At 39.1% G+C, this 21,442-nt stretch overlaps 1 protein-coding gene across 4 annotated transcripts in view; it reads right to left on the bottom strand.

The window, feature by feature from the left end:
- The window catches only part of LOC134746678 (protein gustavus), an 89,757-nt gene that overhangs the window by 4,542 nt on the left and 63,773 nt on the right, over positions 1-21,442 (bottom strand). For all 4 annotated transcript variants that reach the window (XM_063681189.1, XM_063681187.1, XM_063681190.1 and 1 more), the window contains 3 exons: positions 7,635-7,937; positions 5,013-5,274; positions 2,778-3,033 (listed from right to left, as the gene is read on the bottom strand). In XM_063681189.1, the coding sequence (XP_063537259.1) occupies positions 2,778-3,033; positions 5,013-5,274; positions 7,635-7,825 (709 nt within the window). In that variant the 5' untranslated portion in view covers positions 7,826-7,937. The remainder of the gene's footprint in view (positions 1-2,777; positions 3,034-5,012; positions 5,275-7,634; positions 7,938-21,442) is intronic.

A 21,442-nucleotide genomic window follows, 5' to 3' on the forward strand; every position in this document is an offset into this window, starting at 1 on the left:
GGAGAAAATAGGCTGTGACAGACGGACAGACAGACGCACGAGTGATCCTATAAGGGTTCCGTTTTTTCCTTTTTAAGGTACGGAACCCTAAAAAAGCACCTATGAATTCGAATTCGTATGAACAACCCCGTCTGGTTCAACAGACCGATAACGTTTTCGGGACGTATTTTTTTTTTTTAATAATAAATTATTTATTTGGCAGGCAAGAAACCCAATTTTTACAATTTACAATTGTCTCTATTGACTGGCTTATCTATAAATCGAGGTTGGTGCTTCAATACATTGTCAAATGATTATTGATTTACTTTGTTATACACAATACACAGTTAATCGTAGCATGGTAAAGCGTAGGTAATGATTGAGTAATAGCTTACTTACGCAGAATAAAAACGTTAATTGTCACAATAATTCTGCAGTTAACTGTTGCTTATTTTCCAAGATCCGTCTAATATCAACGGTCATTACAAGGTTTCTTAACAATATACGCTAAACTATAAATGATTGACAGCTGTTATTGACCAAGATTAATCTCAAACAAAACAAATAACTATTCATAATCTTTATTAATCGTACTCCTGTGTCCGTCTAGCCCAACTCTGCATTCACTTTGACAAAGAAAACAAAGTGTGTAATTATGATTATAAATGTCATGGGGTGCTATTCCATCTGTCCCATTTCTTTCTCCAATGTGTATTTGCATTTCACAGTAAGAGAGTGAGACGCAATGCACATTGGAGCAAGATAATTGACAGGTGGTCAACCATAGTTGACAGTTCCCCACTTTGTTATGCCAAAGTGAATGCTTCGACTCCGACAGTTAAGTGTAGTCGAGTTTGCTCCGACTCTAAACGATGATATGTGAATGTGACATAAATTCAAAAGGGATTCATTGATTATAATTGCTATAGCTTAATTAAAACCTTATTGGGAGAAGCAGATTTCTGACATTTCGAAATGTAGCTGTTTGTTGACGTTTTTCATTTCTCATACATTTTTTATTGGAATCTCGTGGAGGTAGAAGTTACTTTTCTGCAAACGCAATCTCCCGACGGTAGGAGTTGGGAGGTTAATGATCGTTGAAACTTTGTATTTGTGACGTTTTCAACCAAAAGGTACCAAATTGTCGGTTGTCGATAAGGTTGATTTCAAATTGAAGCTATATGGAAATAGCGCCTTTATTGACAACCGACATTAAGTACCCTTTTGATAAAGGATTTACAGGTTGCGTGAAATAGTTTTGTATTATAACTTGAAGTATAGTTAATATATACCCGAGACATGTATGGAATTAGATAGAGCCAATTTACTCTTTAGGTAGAGTTTTTCTATACTGAGAAAAGAAAAGCAAAACCAATATTGTAGCTAATGATTAATCATATAGGGCAGGGGTCGGCAACCTTTTAGCAGCCAAGGGCCACATAGCGGTGAGCAAAATTGCAGCGGGCCGCACACTGTTAATATTTCGTGAATTTATTAGACATACTACATTGTCGTTTGTCAAGTGGCGAAATTCAGAGCGCGCTTCGCCCGCTCTTACATGCAGGGTGCCAGGCGTGCCAGCGGCGCCCTTCACACTTAAAGGTCGGGCTTAGCCCGACATTCAGCGTGCTTCGCGCGCTCTTACATACAGGGCGCCCCTCACAGTTATTCATCTTACATGCAGGGCTCCTGCGGCGGTCCTCAGTTATTTAGCGCGCTTGGAGCGCTCTTACATGCAGGGCGCCTGCGGCGTTCCTCACAGTTATTCAGCGCCCTTCGCGCGCCCTTACATACAGGGCGCCTGCGGCGCCCCTCACACTTAAAGGTCGGGCGGAGCCCGGCATTCATCGCGCTTGGCGCGCTCTTACATGCAGGGCGCCTGCGGCGTCCCACACAGTTATTCAGCGCGCGAAAGCGCGCTCTTACATGCAGGGTGCCTGCGGCGCCCTAAACAGTTATTCAGCGCCTTTCGCGCGCTCTTTACATGCAGGGCGCCTGCGGCGCCCCTCACAAACATCAAACATTTATTCAGCAAATAGGCCACAGGGGCACTTTTACATGTCAATTTTTACAAACAATAAAATTAACCCAATATTACAAAAAAATAAACAATTACATAAATATAAATGTCAAATTACACAAAAAAAGCTAATAAAAAAATATACAAACAACAGAAGTACTAACATTGTTTAGAGATGTAAAAGTCTCTAGGTGTCAGATAAAATGTATATAATAATAATAAAAAAGATCATCAAATTATCCAGAGATGTAAAGGGTCTCCAAGACTTGAATTGTTATATAATTAATAAAAAGACAAGATATTAAATCAGACAAACAGACAAGAACCGAATGAAGTGCCTCACGTTAATGCCACTTAAAAGTAAAGTTACATAGGTAAAATGAAGCCCGTGTAAACTTAAACAGACCGGTCTCCACAAACAGCACCCGTTCACGAGTATGACGCGTATCTCAGCCATCGTCTCCCTCAACCTTAAAGTTCGCACTTAAAGGTCGGGCGAAACTCGATCACTTTAGTGACATAGGACTGATGTAACCCGGAGGCTCGCGGGCCCCAAGCGAGCGGTTCGCGGGCCGCATGCGGCCCGCGGGCCGCCGGTTGCCGACAAAGTGAATTGTTACTACGAGTATGAGCGCTGGGCGTTAGACCCCGAAATCTAAAGATCGAAGTCGGTTTAACACTATCTTTAATTGACGGCTAATGACTGACAAAAAAATTGCACCGTCTTCTAGGTAGCGGCCATTGACTATGAATAGAAGTGTTGCGTTTGTGTACTCACGATCGAGGCCGCCAATGTACTTCATGGTGATCTCGGCGTGCCCCCAGACGGCGGAGACGATGGGGAAGAGCGTCTTGCCGCGCAGGCCGCGCGCCGCCACGCCGAGGTAGCGCCCGTCGGCGCAGAAGGCCAGCGTGCCCTCGTCCATGTCCAGCACCACCAGCACGCGGTCCGGCACCATGAACTGCTCGTCGGGCCGCAGCAGCGCGGGGTACGTCGTCCCGCTGCCGCCCGTGCCTTTCGCGTTGTGGTACACCTGAAACGGAGCGGTACAAGGTTTAATCGTGGTTCTTTATATCAGATCGGTGCCAGACGAGCATACTGCCCGCTTGTCAGTAAGTGATTACCGTAGCCTATGAGGCTTGCAACTCCAGGTTTAAAACTTCGTGCTGCTCTAGCTGCTGTGCTTCAGTTTAAGATTTATTGCACCAATCTTTCATTTACCAATTACACAACATCTATTTTAACAGAGATGATTGTGTCCATTTATGTACGTAGTCTACAGCGGTACTGATATACCTACGGGACAAAAACGGGACAGGTAAAATACGGTGACAGCCCCGTATATATTAGCCAAGTAATTATGTACCTTATTCATTCATTTTGCTTACAATAACAATATACATAATATACATTAACAGTTTTCGTCTTTAAAACTTCATTTTGTATTTTTAGAGTTACTATACCCTCATCTTTACCCTTACTAGCGACCGGCTTCGCACGGGTAGTTCATCTAATTTACACAAAACCTTTACAAATTATACATATAAACCTTCCTCTTGAATCACTCTATTTATTAAAAAAACCGCATCAAAATCCGTTGCGTAGTTTTATAATATGTAATAATTTTCAATATTGTAGCGTCGTCTGACTCCAAATATGTAACATAATTATTTGAGCATTTTGAACATCTGAAAGGGTACTGAAAGCTTACAAGTTTTGAACTAACCCTATACGTGAATAAATTTTAAAGCTTGTAAAAGCCTTGTTGACGTTCCAACGCTGAACTCAGTCGTCACGCTATATTGCGTTTTCTTGGCGTTGCAAGTTACGATGTCAAAATACGTGTCAGAGGGATTTTTTAATGTAACGACGTGTACATAAAGTTTATACCATACAGACTATAACAAAACCTCGTTTATATAGCCAGATACTAAAATTACAGTTTAATTGCCCTAATTAGTCCACCTGGGAAATAAAAACACATAATTATTACAATAATACAATAAGTAGCTTTGAGTGTATGTAGTAACTAGCCCGCTAGATTCGCGCTAATATCGATGATTTTTGTTAGTATAAGTATTGAGACTGTTGTGGTTTTGTTCTATTACAAATTATTTACAACACTAATTGTCATTTAGACTGGAAACCAATAGCAATAAATTAATCGTCAATATCTACAAAACAGGAAACTAAATGTTACTAATTCAGTGCCCAAATACTAATTCGACGCTGAATGTTATTGGCAACATCAATCCATCAAACGGCCAATCGATTGCAACTGGATAGCAAAACATTTCCATAGAGAAGTTCGTAGTAAATTAGGGGAGCTTTGGTACTATGAGAACTGTGCCATGTAGCTATCTAGACGCCTCTCTCTATTTCGACATTAAGCAATCGAGCGAGATTAGCGAGAATTACGGGGAACTACATAGCAGAAAAGCTAAAATAGTTCGCTATTCTGTTTGCAAGCTACGTAACAATGACTAAGAAACATATTGTGAATTAACTAGTGAGGGAAATATGCTGCTAAGTGCTTCATTTGCATTTACAGTTTCAAAATGGTTTCTGCTCATTTTAAAGGTTGTTTAACTCAAGTAAAAAGAGTAACGTGAAAAATATTTATGCATGATTACCGTTATAACGCTGGAGGAAATTGGTAATTTCCCTGCCTTTGCTTAGAGTAGACAACCAGGCTAACAAAATATCCGTTTGGGGGAACGTGGCATGCTATAGAGTAATTCATCATGGTAATCCTTGCTATGCACGAAGGTTTTTCCTATATGACTAATCACTAACTCAGTATTGCGGCGTCTTCACAGTGCAGGTTCGATTTAATGCAGTTACTTAGGGATCCTAACCCCTGAGGTCGTCGGCTAATCCTGATGAGCGGGTTAACGAAAAATAGTATGACCGACGCTAATTGACGCGGACGCATATGCGCGTGCGCCCGCTCCGTGCCAGCTAGCGGACGCCCTATGACAGTAAGTTAAAAATTTCGTTCCAAAGCCTCACCTTATTTCTCCCGAGGTCCCATCCCCAGCTCTGATCCGTAGCGCCGACTAGGCTCTGGTATCCGACGGAGTGCAGCGGCGCGTGCTGCGTGGCCACCCCGACGACGGCGTGCGTGCCGCGCTGGCGCGACGGCCACACCACCTCCCAACAGTGTAGGCCCCGCGAGTAACCGGTACGCCCGCGGATGCAGTCTGTGCTCTGTGCCACCGGGTGCCGGTGAAACGTTAACGCGTCCTCTTCTTTTACGAATATGTTTAGTGATCTGGAATTGGACGGAGGTTTATGTTAAAGATTTTAATCGTAAGAAGGAAAATGTACAGAGATATTTCTCTTGAATACTGAAGTTAATTTCTAGATGTTAAGTATCTATAATTATAAGATTTATCTAAATGACTTATCTAAATTTACTTTTAGTTTGCATCTAAATTGTGGATATATATCACGTCTGCAGAATATATGAGAGAAACATTAGCATCTAAATTTCTCTGTGGGTCTCGATGTACTATGATATTTTACATACGTGTCAAATTTCAGCCTAATTGAGCTGGAAGCAATATTCGAATCCCCACGGACTGTAAAATGTGTTTACTAATCCATATTTAGAACAGTGCGTTCGCAATACGCGCTGAGCTACACTGAGAGGACACTATTATTATTATTATTTTAAACTTTATTGCTCATCAAAAAAAGTACAAATGGCTGTCTTAATGCCTCATGGCATTCTCTACCAGTCAGTCATAGGGCACAAACAGAAAAATGTCAAGGTGGGTGGTGGGTGCAGTGATGCGCGTAAGAAAGATGGAAAACAAATATTACATAATACACATAATACTAAACTGTAAAAATTTGGCTGTTTTATACATTTTGGCTGGTCCATTTTCAATGGGAGGGTAAAAAAAAATTCCGCAATTTCGTGGTTGATCTCATAGTAAAAGTTGCTCAGTATATACCAAAACCTCCCTGGCAACGGGAATGCACTTATTTTTAGCCACCCTGTATATGTTTTACAGTAGGTACATATGGTCCTACTCTACCGCACTTATACAAAAGTACAATAAATATAGATATATACATGTGCAGGTGCTTGGGTAGGGCTGTAGGAAAGCGAAGGGAAATAGTTTATGTTGTATAGAGCTAGGACAAGACTCGTAACGAAACGAGATCCATTGAAATGCTAACGTTTTTACCGTACGGTGAACATGAATAGCAAACACTCTGGGACACGATATTTTACTATAATCAGCTGTTAGGGCAAAGGGTAATCCGTTTATGGGGGTTTAAAATAGCATGTTTAGAGGCGACCCTATTGAGCTAATCCGGAATTGGGACGCGGCGGAGAGAAACACGCTACAGGAGTTACGTCGTACGTATACAGATGTTTGAGTGTATGTAGTAAATCAGGTCAATTACTGTATTGGCATTTATAGCTTCTGTACGAAGACTATTAGTTTAACATTTGGATGACGTGACTTAATGATGAAAACATGTTTTAATTCATACATAAGGTAGACGTCCTAGTGCTCGTGGCTGTCAGAGTACATGTCAGCTTTAAACTTAAGTCATTGTCAATAAAGGAGGGTGTTATCTATTGGGCGTTAGGATGTCAAGCACTAGAGGCCGTTTACCTTACTGTTATTTGAGATTACGTCGAAAATATGTCAGAAATGTTTTCACAAAGTCTCAGCATTCCATACGACCTCATACAGATATATATCTCAAGGGAGCCGAGAAAGGATAACTGAGATTGCTCTGTGGGTGTCCACACAGTGATAAATTATCCAGATAGTAATAAGGTAACTGCCCAGTTTCGGGCAAGACACTCAAAGCTGGGAATATTTGATTAACATACATCGTATGTTACGGAAAGACGAAGACGCACACGCACGGAAAAGGACCCAAAATACAAAATTTTGGGTTTCGGAAATTGGTATCAAGAGCCCGAGCAATCCCGAGCTCCGTAACTTGAGTAACTAGTTTTTGTGATACCTCAATTGAACGATTCTTGAGGAAAGTAAAATAAGTTATTAATTCAATGGAACGTAAAGGCGTGAAAGATTTACTTATTGGTGAGGCTTGGATAAGTGAGAAAAATGTTATATAAATTTGGTGACCTTTTTCGACTTCAGATTATTCCAAATGGTTTGATCTGGAAACCTATGTATGTAGGTAAGTAAAAAATGATCCCGAAATAAACACGTCCTATGTTAGTGACAGCTATTCTATGATAGTTACAGCTGATTTTGAAACAATGTCGAATAATGCAGAAAAATTATAAAAAAAGATCCAATATCCTCTAACCGCCCAGAAATAAAAACTTGCCAAGACAAATGCAACTTAGATTTCTCAATATGAAGATTCAAAATACAATGAACAGGGGGCCCGTTTTTATAGGCCTCTGGGTAGCTAGAGGTTAAAATTGATCTAAAGTTATAGTTTTACCCTAATTTTCATTTTCCTATAGACTGCTATTATACTGCGCACAACTGTATTAAGCCATATGGGGCTTTATGATTTTAACTTTATGAATGCATTTTTCTGTGGATCGGTGTACAATTCTAGGAAGCTATAAGTAGTAAGTAACAGTTCTTGTACACAGGGTTAGTAACAATAAAGTGAGCTCACCTATCGCCCGGGTTCCAGGCATGCTTGAGCTGCATCTCCGGATGCGCGGGCGGCGCGTCGAGCAGTGCGTCGAGGCGCGCCGGCCGCGGCGGCTCGGGAGCCAGCTCGCGCGCGACCACCGCCTTGTACGGCGCCGAACACTCCCGCGACACCGATTTGACACCGCCGGACAGCTTTTGCCCCATGTTCATGCCCCTGCAGCGGGTGCGGGCGCGCTTCGGCAGCGCCTTGAGGCCGCCGCGCCGCGCCTCTTCCGCGCCGCCGCCGGCCCCGCTCCTCACTGAGCGCACCCCGCTCTTGTACCTGCAATCAATAATAACACTATTAATATACTGGAAATGTACATTTCATCTTGCCAGCCTGTTGAGAAAATTAATAAATTAAATTAAATAAGCCTTAATTCATATAAGAGACACTAAACTTGTAAATACAAATTTAGATATTTAATTGTTTATGTTATAGGATGTCTCTTAGTGTGGTGAGCCTGTCGGCATAGGCCTCTTCCAGCTCTTTCCAGTGCTGCCTGTCCAAGGCAACTCTGGTTCAGTGGGGTTTTAGAGTAAACTGGATGTCATCTTCCCATCTGGTTATTTGTTTGCCGTTTTTGCGCTTACAGCCGTGGGTACCAGTGGGTCACTTGTTTGCTCCATTTTTATTTATTGTCCCGCAGCATGTGACCTGTCCACCTCCACTTTTGTTGGTCGATACGCTCGAGTATGTCCGTTACTTTTGTTCTTCGCCTTAGTTCCTCGTTCCGGATTCTGTCCCTTAGTTTTTTACCTTATCTCCTCGAAGGAGCCTCTCATTAGTTCATTTGGAATCCTGTCCGGGCCAGGAGATTTTTCTAGTTTACTCCAGATGCAAGAATGTGTGGTACTTTTTCCTCCTCTGTTAATAACTGAGTTTTTTTTTTATCTTATTTATTTTATAAGCCATACATCTTATGATTAAGCCGGCTTAAAAAAATTAACATTGTTACTTAAACTTTAGGTGTTACTTAAACAATTGGGAGTACTTGAGGAGTATTTTTATAATATTCGAATCGAAGGTCCAATGACTGTATGATAAAACTTATAAATCTACCACTATATTCTGATAGCTTAAGATTTGATGAAAGAAGAAGAGAAGATTCCCCGCAGAGCACCGAGTTTCTTTTAAGAGATCCAACCTAGATTGTTCGTTGATTTTGCACTCGAGACCTAAGTGGAGGAGGTCCTCCTCTCTCTCGCATCGTGTAACAGTTTGGATCCTCTTTTTGTATTATGAAGTTAAATTTGTTGAGTGGGATGTGATAAGTTCGGGTTCGAAAGCAGATAACTAATTCTTTTCTGTTGAGGTTTCGAGAGGCAAACCAAGGTATGCGCGGTGGTTCGTCTACAATGGTCCTGTACCAGATACCCTTGTTTTTTGAGCACTCGTTGAAATAGGATTTAAATTTAATGTAATTGTCGGTTTTCACTTTTGGAAGATGATCAATAACTGAAATGTTGAATAATGGCAAAAATTATTAAGGTGGTCTGTTTCTTCGTTTATACAGGATGTCCCTAGCCATTGGACAAAGCTGAAATGTATATATGTATTAGGGTATTTAGAATCATTATACAAAGAATCATAACAACCGCTGTAGAAACCTTCATAGACCTTTTTGATTATCATTTTTATTTATGACACTAATAAGATTCTGACTTTTGACAAATGTCGAAATGTTCGAACAGGTTTACTAATGTATTGCCAAAAATCGTTTCCCAAAGTATTACTTCCCAAACTATTTTACGCAAATTATCATTTGGCAAAATTTCATTTCGCAAATTTTCATAATCCAACCTAACCTAACCCAACCTAGTACGTCATTTTCATTTCGCAATATGGGGTTGTGAAATGAAATGGTTGCGAAGTAAAAAACTTGCTAAAATTTCATTTGGGAAATGAAACTGATACCATAAGTTTGTTGGGAAGTGAAATTTGGCGAAAAATATTTTGGCTAAACGGCGGTATCCCGTTCGAACAAATTGTCAAAGGCACTGCCAATGTTTAATACAGTATGTTTCTTTTTGATGTCGATTATTGGAAATAACTTTTGTTAGAAAAAATATTTATTTTATTTTTTTTTCTTATTAAAAAAGTATTAACGTTAGAGCATTCCTGAGAAGTAACCCTACGTGGGATTCCAGAATTTGTCCAATGGCTAAGGTCACCCTGTATTTAAATTGGGTTCGAATAGAGGCTTGTACAGAAGTTTGTTGCCAAATATATATTTTTTTAAGTTATTAAGACAATACGCAAGGGCCGGTTACAAGAAGTTTGACGTTTATCCATCTAATCCTTGACAGTTGTTACACTTTAAATGGAAATAGATTCTTGAGGATTTAGTTTTTATGAGTAGGTAGTCTAAACTAAGACGAAGTTCTGTTATCAAATAAATACTTCGCTAATATGTAATACTCGTAAAACTTAGAACAGGTATTTTGGTCTAGCTTATCCTCGGATAAGCAGCTGCGAATTAGACCCTAGATTCGAACCCTTGGCAATGACAGGTATACGATTGTATAAAGCTACTCGAAATCGCACGCCCGATCCGATATCGTAAAAGCGTGGGAAAATACAACCCACTGCTATATCTACAATCTACATACTTAGATTATATTGTAAAAGTCTGTTGCTACCTGCTAGCTTATCCCGATGTTAAGATATTATTGGTAGTGGTCATTAACTTTAAAAACGGAAATTAATACTAAATTGTCATAAATGTATAGCTATTACCAAAGATAGATATAACTCCGTAATAGATGGATACAGTCTAAGGAAAAAACGTGCCTCGAAAATCAAGAAAATTTGATTCTCGTTCAGAGGGCGCTACTAGCTTTGGCCTACTGTCGTATAGATGGCGTTGACGGTTTCGTTTGTTATTTAACAATTTTAACGCATATCACTCATATCAGTGAAAGAACATGGGTCAAAATCATAAAAATAATTAATGCAAATAAAAAAAATCATTTATCCATATTTAAATACATTTTATCGTATTTTTATAAATCTTAATTTTTAGTTTTAAAGTGTGTCGACAGATGGCAGTGAATTTACTTGTTTATATTCTGACTTATTCAATCCAGTAACTTTCATAATTTATATCTAGCGATAACTTTGTAATAGCATAGTAAATAATTTACTGGGGTTACAAAATTTACTATGACAGTACCGCTCTAGTATAAGTTACTCTATGCTATTACAAAGTTATCGCTAGATATAAATTATGAAAGTTACTGGATTGAATAAATCAGAATATAAACAATTCGTTTGAGTAAATTGTAAGATGACGACGATCCGATTTCCATTCCAGTAATCGTGTGGTGGCAATTAAAAGTGGTATTGTTTGATTTCTGGTAAGCGGGCGCGGGCGGTCCGCGTGAGCGGTCTGGTTGCCTAGAGATTACGGCGGTGTCGTCACTGCTGGCGGATCGGGTTCATCTTAAAACGACTGTCTAACCGTGAAAGTCGCCTCTCAAAATCCAAGGTTAACATGCCCCTGGCTGCTTCGTTCTGAGGCTAACGTACTACTCTAAGGTTATGACTTATGTACAGGCGTTGTATGTTTTTCCTTAACTATGATATCATATAATAAAATTACATATAATTGCTCCGCGCGCGCGGTAAGCCCGCCGACTTCTAAATAATAATGACGTCGCAAACGATCATTGTAATTGATATGCCGACACGAGTAGGTAACTTCTATGATGTCATTGCAGCACGAGGCCGGTGTCTATGTTTGAGTTTACAAATAAAGTTGTCGTAAATTTACAACAATGCTATGTAGGTAGGATGCGAAGGGACGCCTAGAAGGCATGTAAGTTACAAGGCCGTCTGCCTTTCCGTAGCCTAGAGCGGGCCGCACGACAAAAGCGGGAAGTGAAAGGCACTGAATGCGTCCCGTTCCGTCGCCTCTGACAAAACTAAACAACGACCGAATACCGAGCCGGCGACAATCTTCCAAATTATGCCTCAAATGGCGAATGGGTACTGCGACTACTGCGGCCGCAGACAGGTTCGATAAACTTGACACGACTATTTGAATTCGTAACGAACTATGCGCAATTATCGATGCCATTTTGCTCCGCGTGCGTTCCAGCTATTTCCGCATTAATGCATCTTGGTTGCTCTCTAGATGAATAATATATAAATTCACACTACAATCGTTTGTAGTTTTATTACTTATCATTCTTATCAAGTATCAAAAGCTTTTCGTAAAATGTATAAATTATTTCTTCAAATACTGCCAACCAAATTTCCCTATCCCTACTAAAACGTTCCCAAGTATATTAATCCCTTCTCATCAAGTTTGCAGGCAAGGGTTAAATTAAAATTGATAGCATTTGATATCCATAAACTCACGTGTCCGCTTGTGTACAAATCTACACGTGACAGTACCGTTTGGTCCGTTTGGAACTCCTCAATTGAGTTCCGTCAATCGTTTTCATGTTTAAAATAAAATATGCGTTATATCGTAATATATATATATATATATAAGTAACAAGTGAGGATTTCAGATAACACGTAATTGAATATCAAATATCATTTAAAATTAGCTTATGTCATTAATCACGCGCGCTGAAGTAGCAAAGTAGCACTGACATCGCGTTGCATTTACCTCCGGCGCCGTGGGAAGTAGAAGTAGCGGATAAAGGTGAAGGGATTTCAGAGTGACTTAGTCGGCGATGTAAACTAGAAAATTGTCTTTTGAAAAAGGGGGAGTTGGGTGTGGAGTAGATCGCCGTTCACGCTCGGTGAGAGGTGAATGGAATCGGTGAATGCTACGCCACTGGTTAGCGTGTGCCAACGAGCCCGAACAATGAACTAAACATGTGACGCGCTATGGTAAACATGCATGAGTTATAGGTACGTTTAAATATTGTATACTGTCCTAACATATTTAGGATAGTGGTTTATTGAATGATGTGCAGATTTAATCAAATATATATAAATTACGAGTGGACTGTATTTTAATGGCAAATCGTCCAATAATGTTATTGGTTTAAAAAATACGTGAGTATATTATATAGGATGCAAGTTTTGGTTGTCGACTGGTTCATACATCTCTATGATACTCTTTTAAACGTGACACAAATCTTAGTATTAGGACAACTATTTAGCATCAGACCAAGCTAAGTTGGCAGCGATTTTGATAGACAAGACGCCCAAGACTTACTTTAAAAGTCAAACTTCTATGAAATTATGACGTTTAAATAACACTTGCAGTCTGGGCTACCAAAATCGCTGCTAACTTAGCTTTGTCAAACCAAAGATAGATATAACTCCGTAATAGATGGATACAGTCTAAGGAAAAAACGTGCCTCGAAAATCACGAAAATTTGATTGTCGATCAGATGGCGCCACTACCTTTGGCCGACTCTCGTGTAAAGGGCGTTGACGGTTTCGTTTGTTATTTAACAATTTAACGCATATCAGTGCAAGAACATGGGCCAAAATCATATAAAAATAATTAATGAAAATAAATAAATCATTCATCCATATTTAAATACATTTTATCGTATTTTTAAAATGTTCGTTTTTAGTTTAAAAGTGTGTCGATAGATGGCAGTGAATTTAGTGTGGTTACAAAATTTACTATGACAGTACCGCTCTATCCTATTATATCCTCTTTGGTCAAACTCTATAAGTAAAATGATTCTAACAACGAAGATTCCGGCATCTTTCATCAGCAGTTTATAGCCATGTATGATGATAATACATGTTACGGTGGTAATCCATCGGTCCAATATCTTGATCCAATGTGTATTTTGTCTCACATTTTGCTTATTGAGAGAGTGAGACGCAATGACATTGGCCAGGTGGAATACCACCCTAAGATATGTGCACAATAAGTACGCACACATAATGAATAGTGATTGTTTATAATTACATATTTATAATGTGTTACAACGTTTATTTATAACCGACGGCCGGCGTGTTATTTGTCGCAAATAATGAACTGGTTAACCGTGGCTGTTTAAAACCACCACAAACATTTCACTCAATTTTAATCGGGTTTAACGATTCATTTGGCAGCGTGGTGTTTGTTTACTTATGCACTAAGCGAAGGTTTGCTGGCTCCATTCCTGTTCGCAAATGATGTTATAATAAGACAAAATTTCAGTGACACTGATAACTTGGAAAGGCGAGGGCGTTGCGTAAAAAACGTAATTATTTTTAAGAAAGTAGTTGCATTGAATATTTATTATGTTAAGGTTCAACAAGCCAAACAAGGTTTGTCGTAAAAGTCGACTACATATATATAGTTAACTAACATATGACATATGACAGATATTTCGCAAATCAGGTATACTGATTACTGATATGGTACACATCAATAACATCTGTCAGCGCAACGGATGTCCCTCAGTGTTAATGAAGATGAACTTACTCAATAAAAAACTCGAATAAAAGCTGTTTTTATAAACGAAATTGAAATCGTATCGGAAGGATTAAATTATTAATTGGATCGGATCGCATCATGTAGATTTATAATTTAACAGAATTTAATATGCTACGATGTCCAACAGTTCTTGATTGCAGAAACGTCGCGATTTTTGTTAATGATACAACGTTCATCATTTAAAATAATTACATATTCGTATTAGTATATTTGGCTGTCGGAATAAGTACATAGTTGTCAGTGCGAAACGATGTCATGACATTTTTATGCTTTAATTGTATTTCGTACGCGATATTTCAACATGCGCTGCGTAGGCAGACGTTAATATTTCAAGTCAAAGGCTCGGGTCGAGTGCATGCACTCGTGCACTGGAGCCTGTGCACTTCCCGACGGGTCAGACGGAGAAAGTGCGGCTTGGAATCGAGGGTGGCGTCTCTTGCGAAAGATGCCACGAGCCTCGCGCAACACGGCCTTTTTGGGATACGAACTTAATCACGTTTTAAGAAATGTCAACATTGTCAGTTTCTTCTTCGACTTTCAAAATCAATACAGCAAGTTTCGATAGTATTCTCTTTATCGCGCTCCAAATCATATTTCTCTAAAGTTACGCCAAAATCGATAACCAAAGTTAGTAATCTTCCGAAGATAAGCTTCTTGAGTATGGTTTACTTAATCGTGTTCCTGTGGCTGGGATTATCTGATAATCTAGGTGTCTATCAAAATTTAAACACCTGTAGGTACTTGTTATGGAAGTAAATATTGAAATAAAAACATGGATTTAGATTCTTTGCTTGTTCTAATTATAATGTTTGCACATTCACAATAAAAAAAATCTTGTGCGGCGCGACATTGCGTCGATGCACTAGCTTAAATAACAATTAATAATTGCTAGGGCGTGTCGTTGTAACCTTGTCTCGGTTGCAACAGGGCCCGTGTCAAGGAAAAACCTACATAGCAGTTTCCCTGGCCGCGTGAAATCACCAACATAGATTTGGCATGGATTGTGCCGATAAACCCCATTTGTACTGACTCAGTAAAACTTGTAGGTTCTTACGTACAAGTTTAGTGCCTATCGATTTTGTTACATAACATTGCCGTGACCTAAAGAAAATAGCGCTGCATTGCCATGATCAATAACTTAAGCGGTAGAATTAAACTCGTAAATATTCTTTGTGCGGGTGACAGTTTTGACGGACAGTAGCAAGTACTGGAGGGGTCAGAATAGATGATATAAGAGGCGTGAACAAACGATACTCGGTGAAGATTACATAACTTGCGCGCGCGCCTGTTGCTGTGCCGCGCTGCGCTCCTCGTGTCAAGGATGCGTCGACTTGGGCATATTTTAATGCAGCTATTGTGCCATGGTCATTTGTTTATATTTAAGACTTTAGTTCCTTATTATTATGCGTATCATACTTTCAATTGATAACGCACGTGACGTTCAGAACTTCATACATACTATAGGTACAGTCAGCTGCAGAGAGAGGTGACCCCCCTGCATACAATCAGTCTATGGAGGGGGGGTACATAATTTCAAATCATAACTTACTTGTCGAATAAAATACTACCTCAATTACTTCGCCAGTGAATAGGCAATTAGAACTCGGTTACATTACGACGAGTAAGTAGCTTTCTGGATCAACTGGGCATATTGAATAATTAATTTCGGAATTTGGTCACGCAAAACAATAATAAATTTGCGACGCCTTTACAGTTAAGTATAAGTAATCTGCCTACACTTGGCCGATATTGTTTCATTAGTACAATGTATATATTGTGTGCAGTTTAGACGGGTTGGACGCGGGGAGGGGGGGCCTTGACTGCAATGCGCGAGCGGCGTAGCGTGTCAAGGGAGCGCTGCTTTCGCCGCCACCGCGCCTGTGCCGAGCCTAGATACTCGTATACAGGCGGTGCTAGAAAATCTAACCTTCAGACCATGTGAAAGTCCCCCAAAACCAAAATATGCTGCACCTATAGTCTATACCTACACAAGTAGAATTTATTTCACCTATATTTGTAGAATTCCTAAATTCCGCTATGCTATGATAAATCTACATCTTGAAAGGAAATTAAATACTAAATACGTGACGCGCGGAAGATGCGATAGTGCATGTTCATTGTTGTGGTTTCCTTATTTTATGACAACTAATGTTGGCTCATTTATAACTTTGTAGACCCACTTCGTGATAATACTGGTTAGAAAAATAGAAACATTAACCATATAGGTTAACTACTTACTAAAGATATACTGTTGATTACGGGTGCGATAAACTCTACCGATAAGATGTTGTAAATAGAAGAAATAAATAAAACAGCTGTGGTCTACCTCTACACAAAAGTATATCCCTAGATGTAGTACATTAATTGACAAGAAGTATTTAAATTAAAGGAACATATGACAATAAGCAAGGTTATAAAACGCAACAATATAAGATAACAGTCACTATATGCAAATATCATCGGTCCTGAAATACTAATTAGCGACCGAATGCCGGAAAATTTGCGTGGTGTCAGTCAGTCGGATGTCGGTTCAGCATTGACACACAAATGGCTTATAACAACACAGCGAAGGTAAAAACGATTTAAGCAGCCATCGTGTAGCGTAGGCCTTAAACGTCAAATGAATTACCCATACGAATACGACCGATCCGTGCATCGTACGTTCGCTATGCGGCCTGATTAGATGCAAACAGATTTCGCCTTGTGAGGACCGCGTTCGCATTAGTGGACAAGCAGTTTTAGTCAAGGGCGGTGAAGCTGTGTAACATGTTTCTTGTCCCCAATATAAACGCAAAATTTACTTCTTGATGTCCATTATCAATATTTAAATAACATTTTCAGAGACCACCATAAAAGGGCACAAATGGCACAATCTCCTGAAGGCCAGGCAATTCGATATAAATGCATCCTTCTAGACCAGATACAAAAACTATATACTCCAGATAACATTATAGTACATTTCGATGCTAGTGCGGAAAGTATGTCCTTTCCGTACGTGTATCGAACGACGTTTTTTAATACAGTTGCGAAAAAATAAGAAAAGCAACAAGTAAGGAATGGAATTCGAAACTTTTATATTATTACTTCTGTGATATCATTGACATTGACATTATGAAGAGGTGTTTTTCTAGCTTTTATTCGACTAGAATAGATTTTTATTGAACCCACTTCAATGAAAGTTTTTTTTTTCAAATGCATGTTCTATAAGACAGAAACAATTGTAAATATTAAAACATTGTACTATTATTACCTAAATATCATTATTTACGATTATTTGCGTATCGTATATTTATAAAAACAATATCGAATGTTGCCCTTGGAAACTTAAAACATTCTTGCAGTAAGAAAATACGCCTCTTCTTTGACAGGCGTTCCGTTCCATTCAGACAACTTATTAAGAACGGTTTTTCAACATTAAAAAATAAACGTGTTATAATACTTATAATGATGAAGAGGTAAGTAATAAAATATAAAATATGCATATTTTTCGTATTCTTACATTAACAGTAGGTTTTTATGTTGATTACGACGTTTAAAGGAAACTAATATTAACACTCATCAATAAGTAGTCAAATTGGAAAAGTAAAAAGCACTAGTTCGCGAAAACCAACTTTCCGCACGCTAAACAGCCACGAAAAGTAGCACTTTTTGAGCAACTGTATTAAAAAATAATTTTTCGGTTTAGACTCACTTGTTTTTAGTTGTGTACGTGATAGACGGTCGTCGTGAACGATGCTCGCACTGTTAGTGCTTGAGAAAGGAGACCTAGGCTCTCCGAAACATGTCGCGCGAGTGACTAAAAACCAGTAAGTCTAAACCGTATAATTATTTAATGTTAGCATGTCTCACAGTTAAATTCGATTACTCCAGATAAAGTGAGATTTTTTATTTATTCCAGATTTCGTTTCCTTACGGATAACACAGACAAGGAACGCAAAATACATTATATATTGCATTACTTCGTATACGAGGATGTACTTCTCGGTAACTTTGAATTTGTATCCATTCGGATAACCTACCTATTATGGCTCGGAGCGTGTTAAGTATGTAGAAATAAAATGTAGAATTTTCTAAATCTAAAACCCACATTGAAGGCGAGAAGTAAAGTGTGGAAAGACAAAGCCGAGCAATCTTCTAAGTGGTCGGCAGGCGGGTTGGGAACAATGCCCCGCACCCCGCACCTCCCCTTCTGAGATAAGCGCACCCTCCAGCTCCAAATGCCTTTAGCGCCACTGAATCAACCCGCCTTCACGGAGCCGAATGAGAAACAGAAATATCGCCCTCTGAAACCTTCCTTTAATGTATATCTAATGAGGAATGAATAACTTCATGTCGAGTTGAAATTTATTCATGTTTAGGAATCAAACTGAATTTTAGGTTCCTTCGAAAGGGAATAAATGATCAATGTTTTGTTGAGTATTGAGTTTTGCGAGAAATCTTACGAAATGTCCGGTAGAATTCCATTAAATGTCTACTGTCCAGTATTCCCACAGGAGAAAACCAGTACCTACATTATTCTACTCAATATGGATTTTAGAAGAATGTAATCAAAAGAAGCAATGTGACTGTACCTAGTCGGCTCATAAGTTCTGTCATATACATAGTATCAAATAAAATCAAAAGTTTAATATTGTCTTCGGTTACCGCGATAGTTACTCATGAAATAAAACTATGAAAACGGATTATATCGCGTATATTGAATTTATACTACATCCCGACGTTCGAAGAGTTCGAAACGTCGGGATGTAGTATAAATTCAATATACGCGATATAATCCGTTTTCATAGTTTTATTTCAAAAGTTTAAGTTTATTCCGTATAATTTGTACAGCGTTTGAAAGCTTATAAACTAGAGAATCTAAATGTATAACATTTATTCAAAATGACCGCCATAATTATCTACACAGGCTTGAAGTCTTCGTGGCCAGTCGTCAATGGATTCACGCACCACTTTCATGTCGATATTGGCCACTGCCGTAGCAAGAGATTTTTTCAGCGAGTCTAGATTTGCATGAGGTTTTGAGCACACCTTTTCCTCTAAATACTGCCATATTTTATAGTCTAAAGGATTAAGATCTGGGCTAGAGGAGGGCCAATCTTCATGCCGTATAAAGTCGATTTTATTGGAGGCGAGCCAGGCTTGTGTAGACTTTGCCTTATGGGCTGGAGCAGAGTCCTGCTGGAAAACCCAATGCTGGTTTAGAAACATCGTATGGGATAGTGGTTTCACAATATTAGTCAACACCGTGTCTTGGTACACTTTGGCACTAGTTTTTACTCCTTTCTCACAAAAATGCATACTAGTGACGCCCGCATAAGAAACTCCCAGCCAAACCATCACAGATGAAGGGTGATGACCTCTTTGAATACGGGGAATGCTATTAGACGCTTCTTTACTATTGCGAGCGTACACTATCATTTGTTTATTACAGTTTTCTTCTATGTCAAAAATTTTCTCGTCCGAAAACAGTATACAACGGTGCTTATTTTTAGCGTACTTCTTCAATAAAGCTTTAGATCTTTTAAGCCTTAAAGCTTTAAGCCGACCATTGAGAAGATGGCCAGTTTTTCGTTTATAAGCACGAAGTCTCAGGTCTTGATTAAGCACTCTTTTCACCGTGTTTTTGCTCAAACCCATCTGGAGGGCCATAACTTTTTGTTTCCTAGCGGGATTTCTGGCAATGCGTGCCCTAATTGCTTGTACAACCGCTGGAGTCCTAGCTGTACGCGGACGACCGCTTCTTTTCTTGTCATTTAAACTAGAGACCTCACTGTATCTTTCTATGGTACGATACACAAATCTTAGATAGAATTTTAAATTTTCAAGTAGCTTAAAAATTTTAGTCGGCGAGTGACCACAACGATATAGTGCAATTATTGCGGTACGGCTATCTTTAAGCGTCCACTCCATGTTGAAGAAAACAGAAAATTGCAAAATTATACTACTCAAATATTTAATAAAGATTCGAAATTCAAATGCAGAACGGTTTTTGTTTTAGGAGTTCCAAATTTAAATTTTAAAGGCCAGTGACAGAACTTATGAGCCGACTAGGTAGTTCGGCCAATGATAAAATTCAATGGATAATATTGAATATAATAATAATGTTGAATTTAGTTTACCTCATTGGCCGAATGACAGTCACGTGTTTTTTGTTTACATTCTTTAAAGATCGATATGGAATGGGCTGTCATGTAAATATGTCGTGGTCGTGGCCATATCTTAGAATTGATAATTTCATGAAATGATCGGTGGCTGGCACATCATGAAAAAGTCAAACCTAACCTAACCATAATCATGAAATTCAAATTCTAAAATGGCATTTCATGAAATGATCAAATTGTATGATCTGGCCACGACAAATATATTTCATATTCCTGTCATTTATTAGAATACGGTTTAAGAATTTTCCGGCATCGCATGTCAATCAGCTGGATGAAAAAGAAGAACACTCAAGTCCTAATTTTATTGTTATTGAAGTGAACACATATTTCAAATCGCAATGTCTGCACAAAAAAGGAAAAACAGCATAAGCAGCTGGGCGGAGTTAGAGAAAAACAATTTACAGGCTGTGTACGTTGCCGTTAAAGTTGGCATAAACGTAAGCGAGAGACTCAATTCCGCGAGGCGCTGAATCTACAGCCAGCGCCATTCCCATCACTTACCAAGCGAGTCGCATGATCAGCGGCGGTAGCACGGACGCATTTTTATCGCTTGTCACCATGCCTATCACATTCTAACAAGTATGTAAGTGCGAAAGTGACGGGCATAGTTACAGGCGATAAAAATGGAACCATGCTGCGCCCGCTGATCAACCATACAAGTGTAGGTACAGTATAACCAGCTTCACATTAGGTACGTTTAAGGGATGATTCTGGTTTCATGATCAAGGTCAACATTGATTATCATCAGCTCTGCCAGTTGTATACATACGGTTTCTCTTGTTACTTTTTTAACTGTCCGTACATAATTCAAAAACATTGGTTGTGATAAAAACAAATGACAATTAATTAAACTTTAACATTTTAACATTATACTTTAAAACACTAAAACATTAAAACATACTTATACGTTACAAAGGTTGGGTTGCACCAAACTAACGCTTGGTATAAAGTTCATTCCAGGTTGCACTACAGTAAACTTAATTTACGGTTATCGACGTTGGTTTGGATCTAAGTAGGATATGGTTGGTCCCGAGCATGTCACCTAATAGATCAGTACTGATTAGTTGTTACTTAACTCGACTGGTTTTCCAGTGCTACGTTCGTTTGCAATAGGAATACACAGCCTGGATGGTCGGGAACGGGGCGCGTCGGCGTAGGGTGCCGGGTTCTGAATTATTCATACAATCGGACCTCAGCCGTCAGCCCGTCGCAATATGCAA

The sequence above is a fragment of the Cydia strobilella genome, chromosome 13, assembly GCF_947568885.1.
Source record: "Cydia strobilella chromosome 13, ilCydStro3.1, whole genome shotgun sequence".
Taxonomy (NCBI): Eukaryota; Metazoa; Arthropoda; class Insecta; order Lepidoptera; family Tortricidae; genus Cydia; species Cydia strobilella.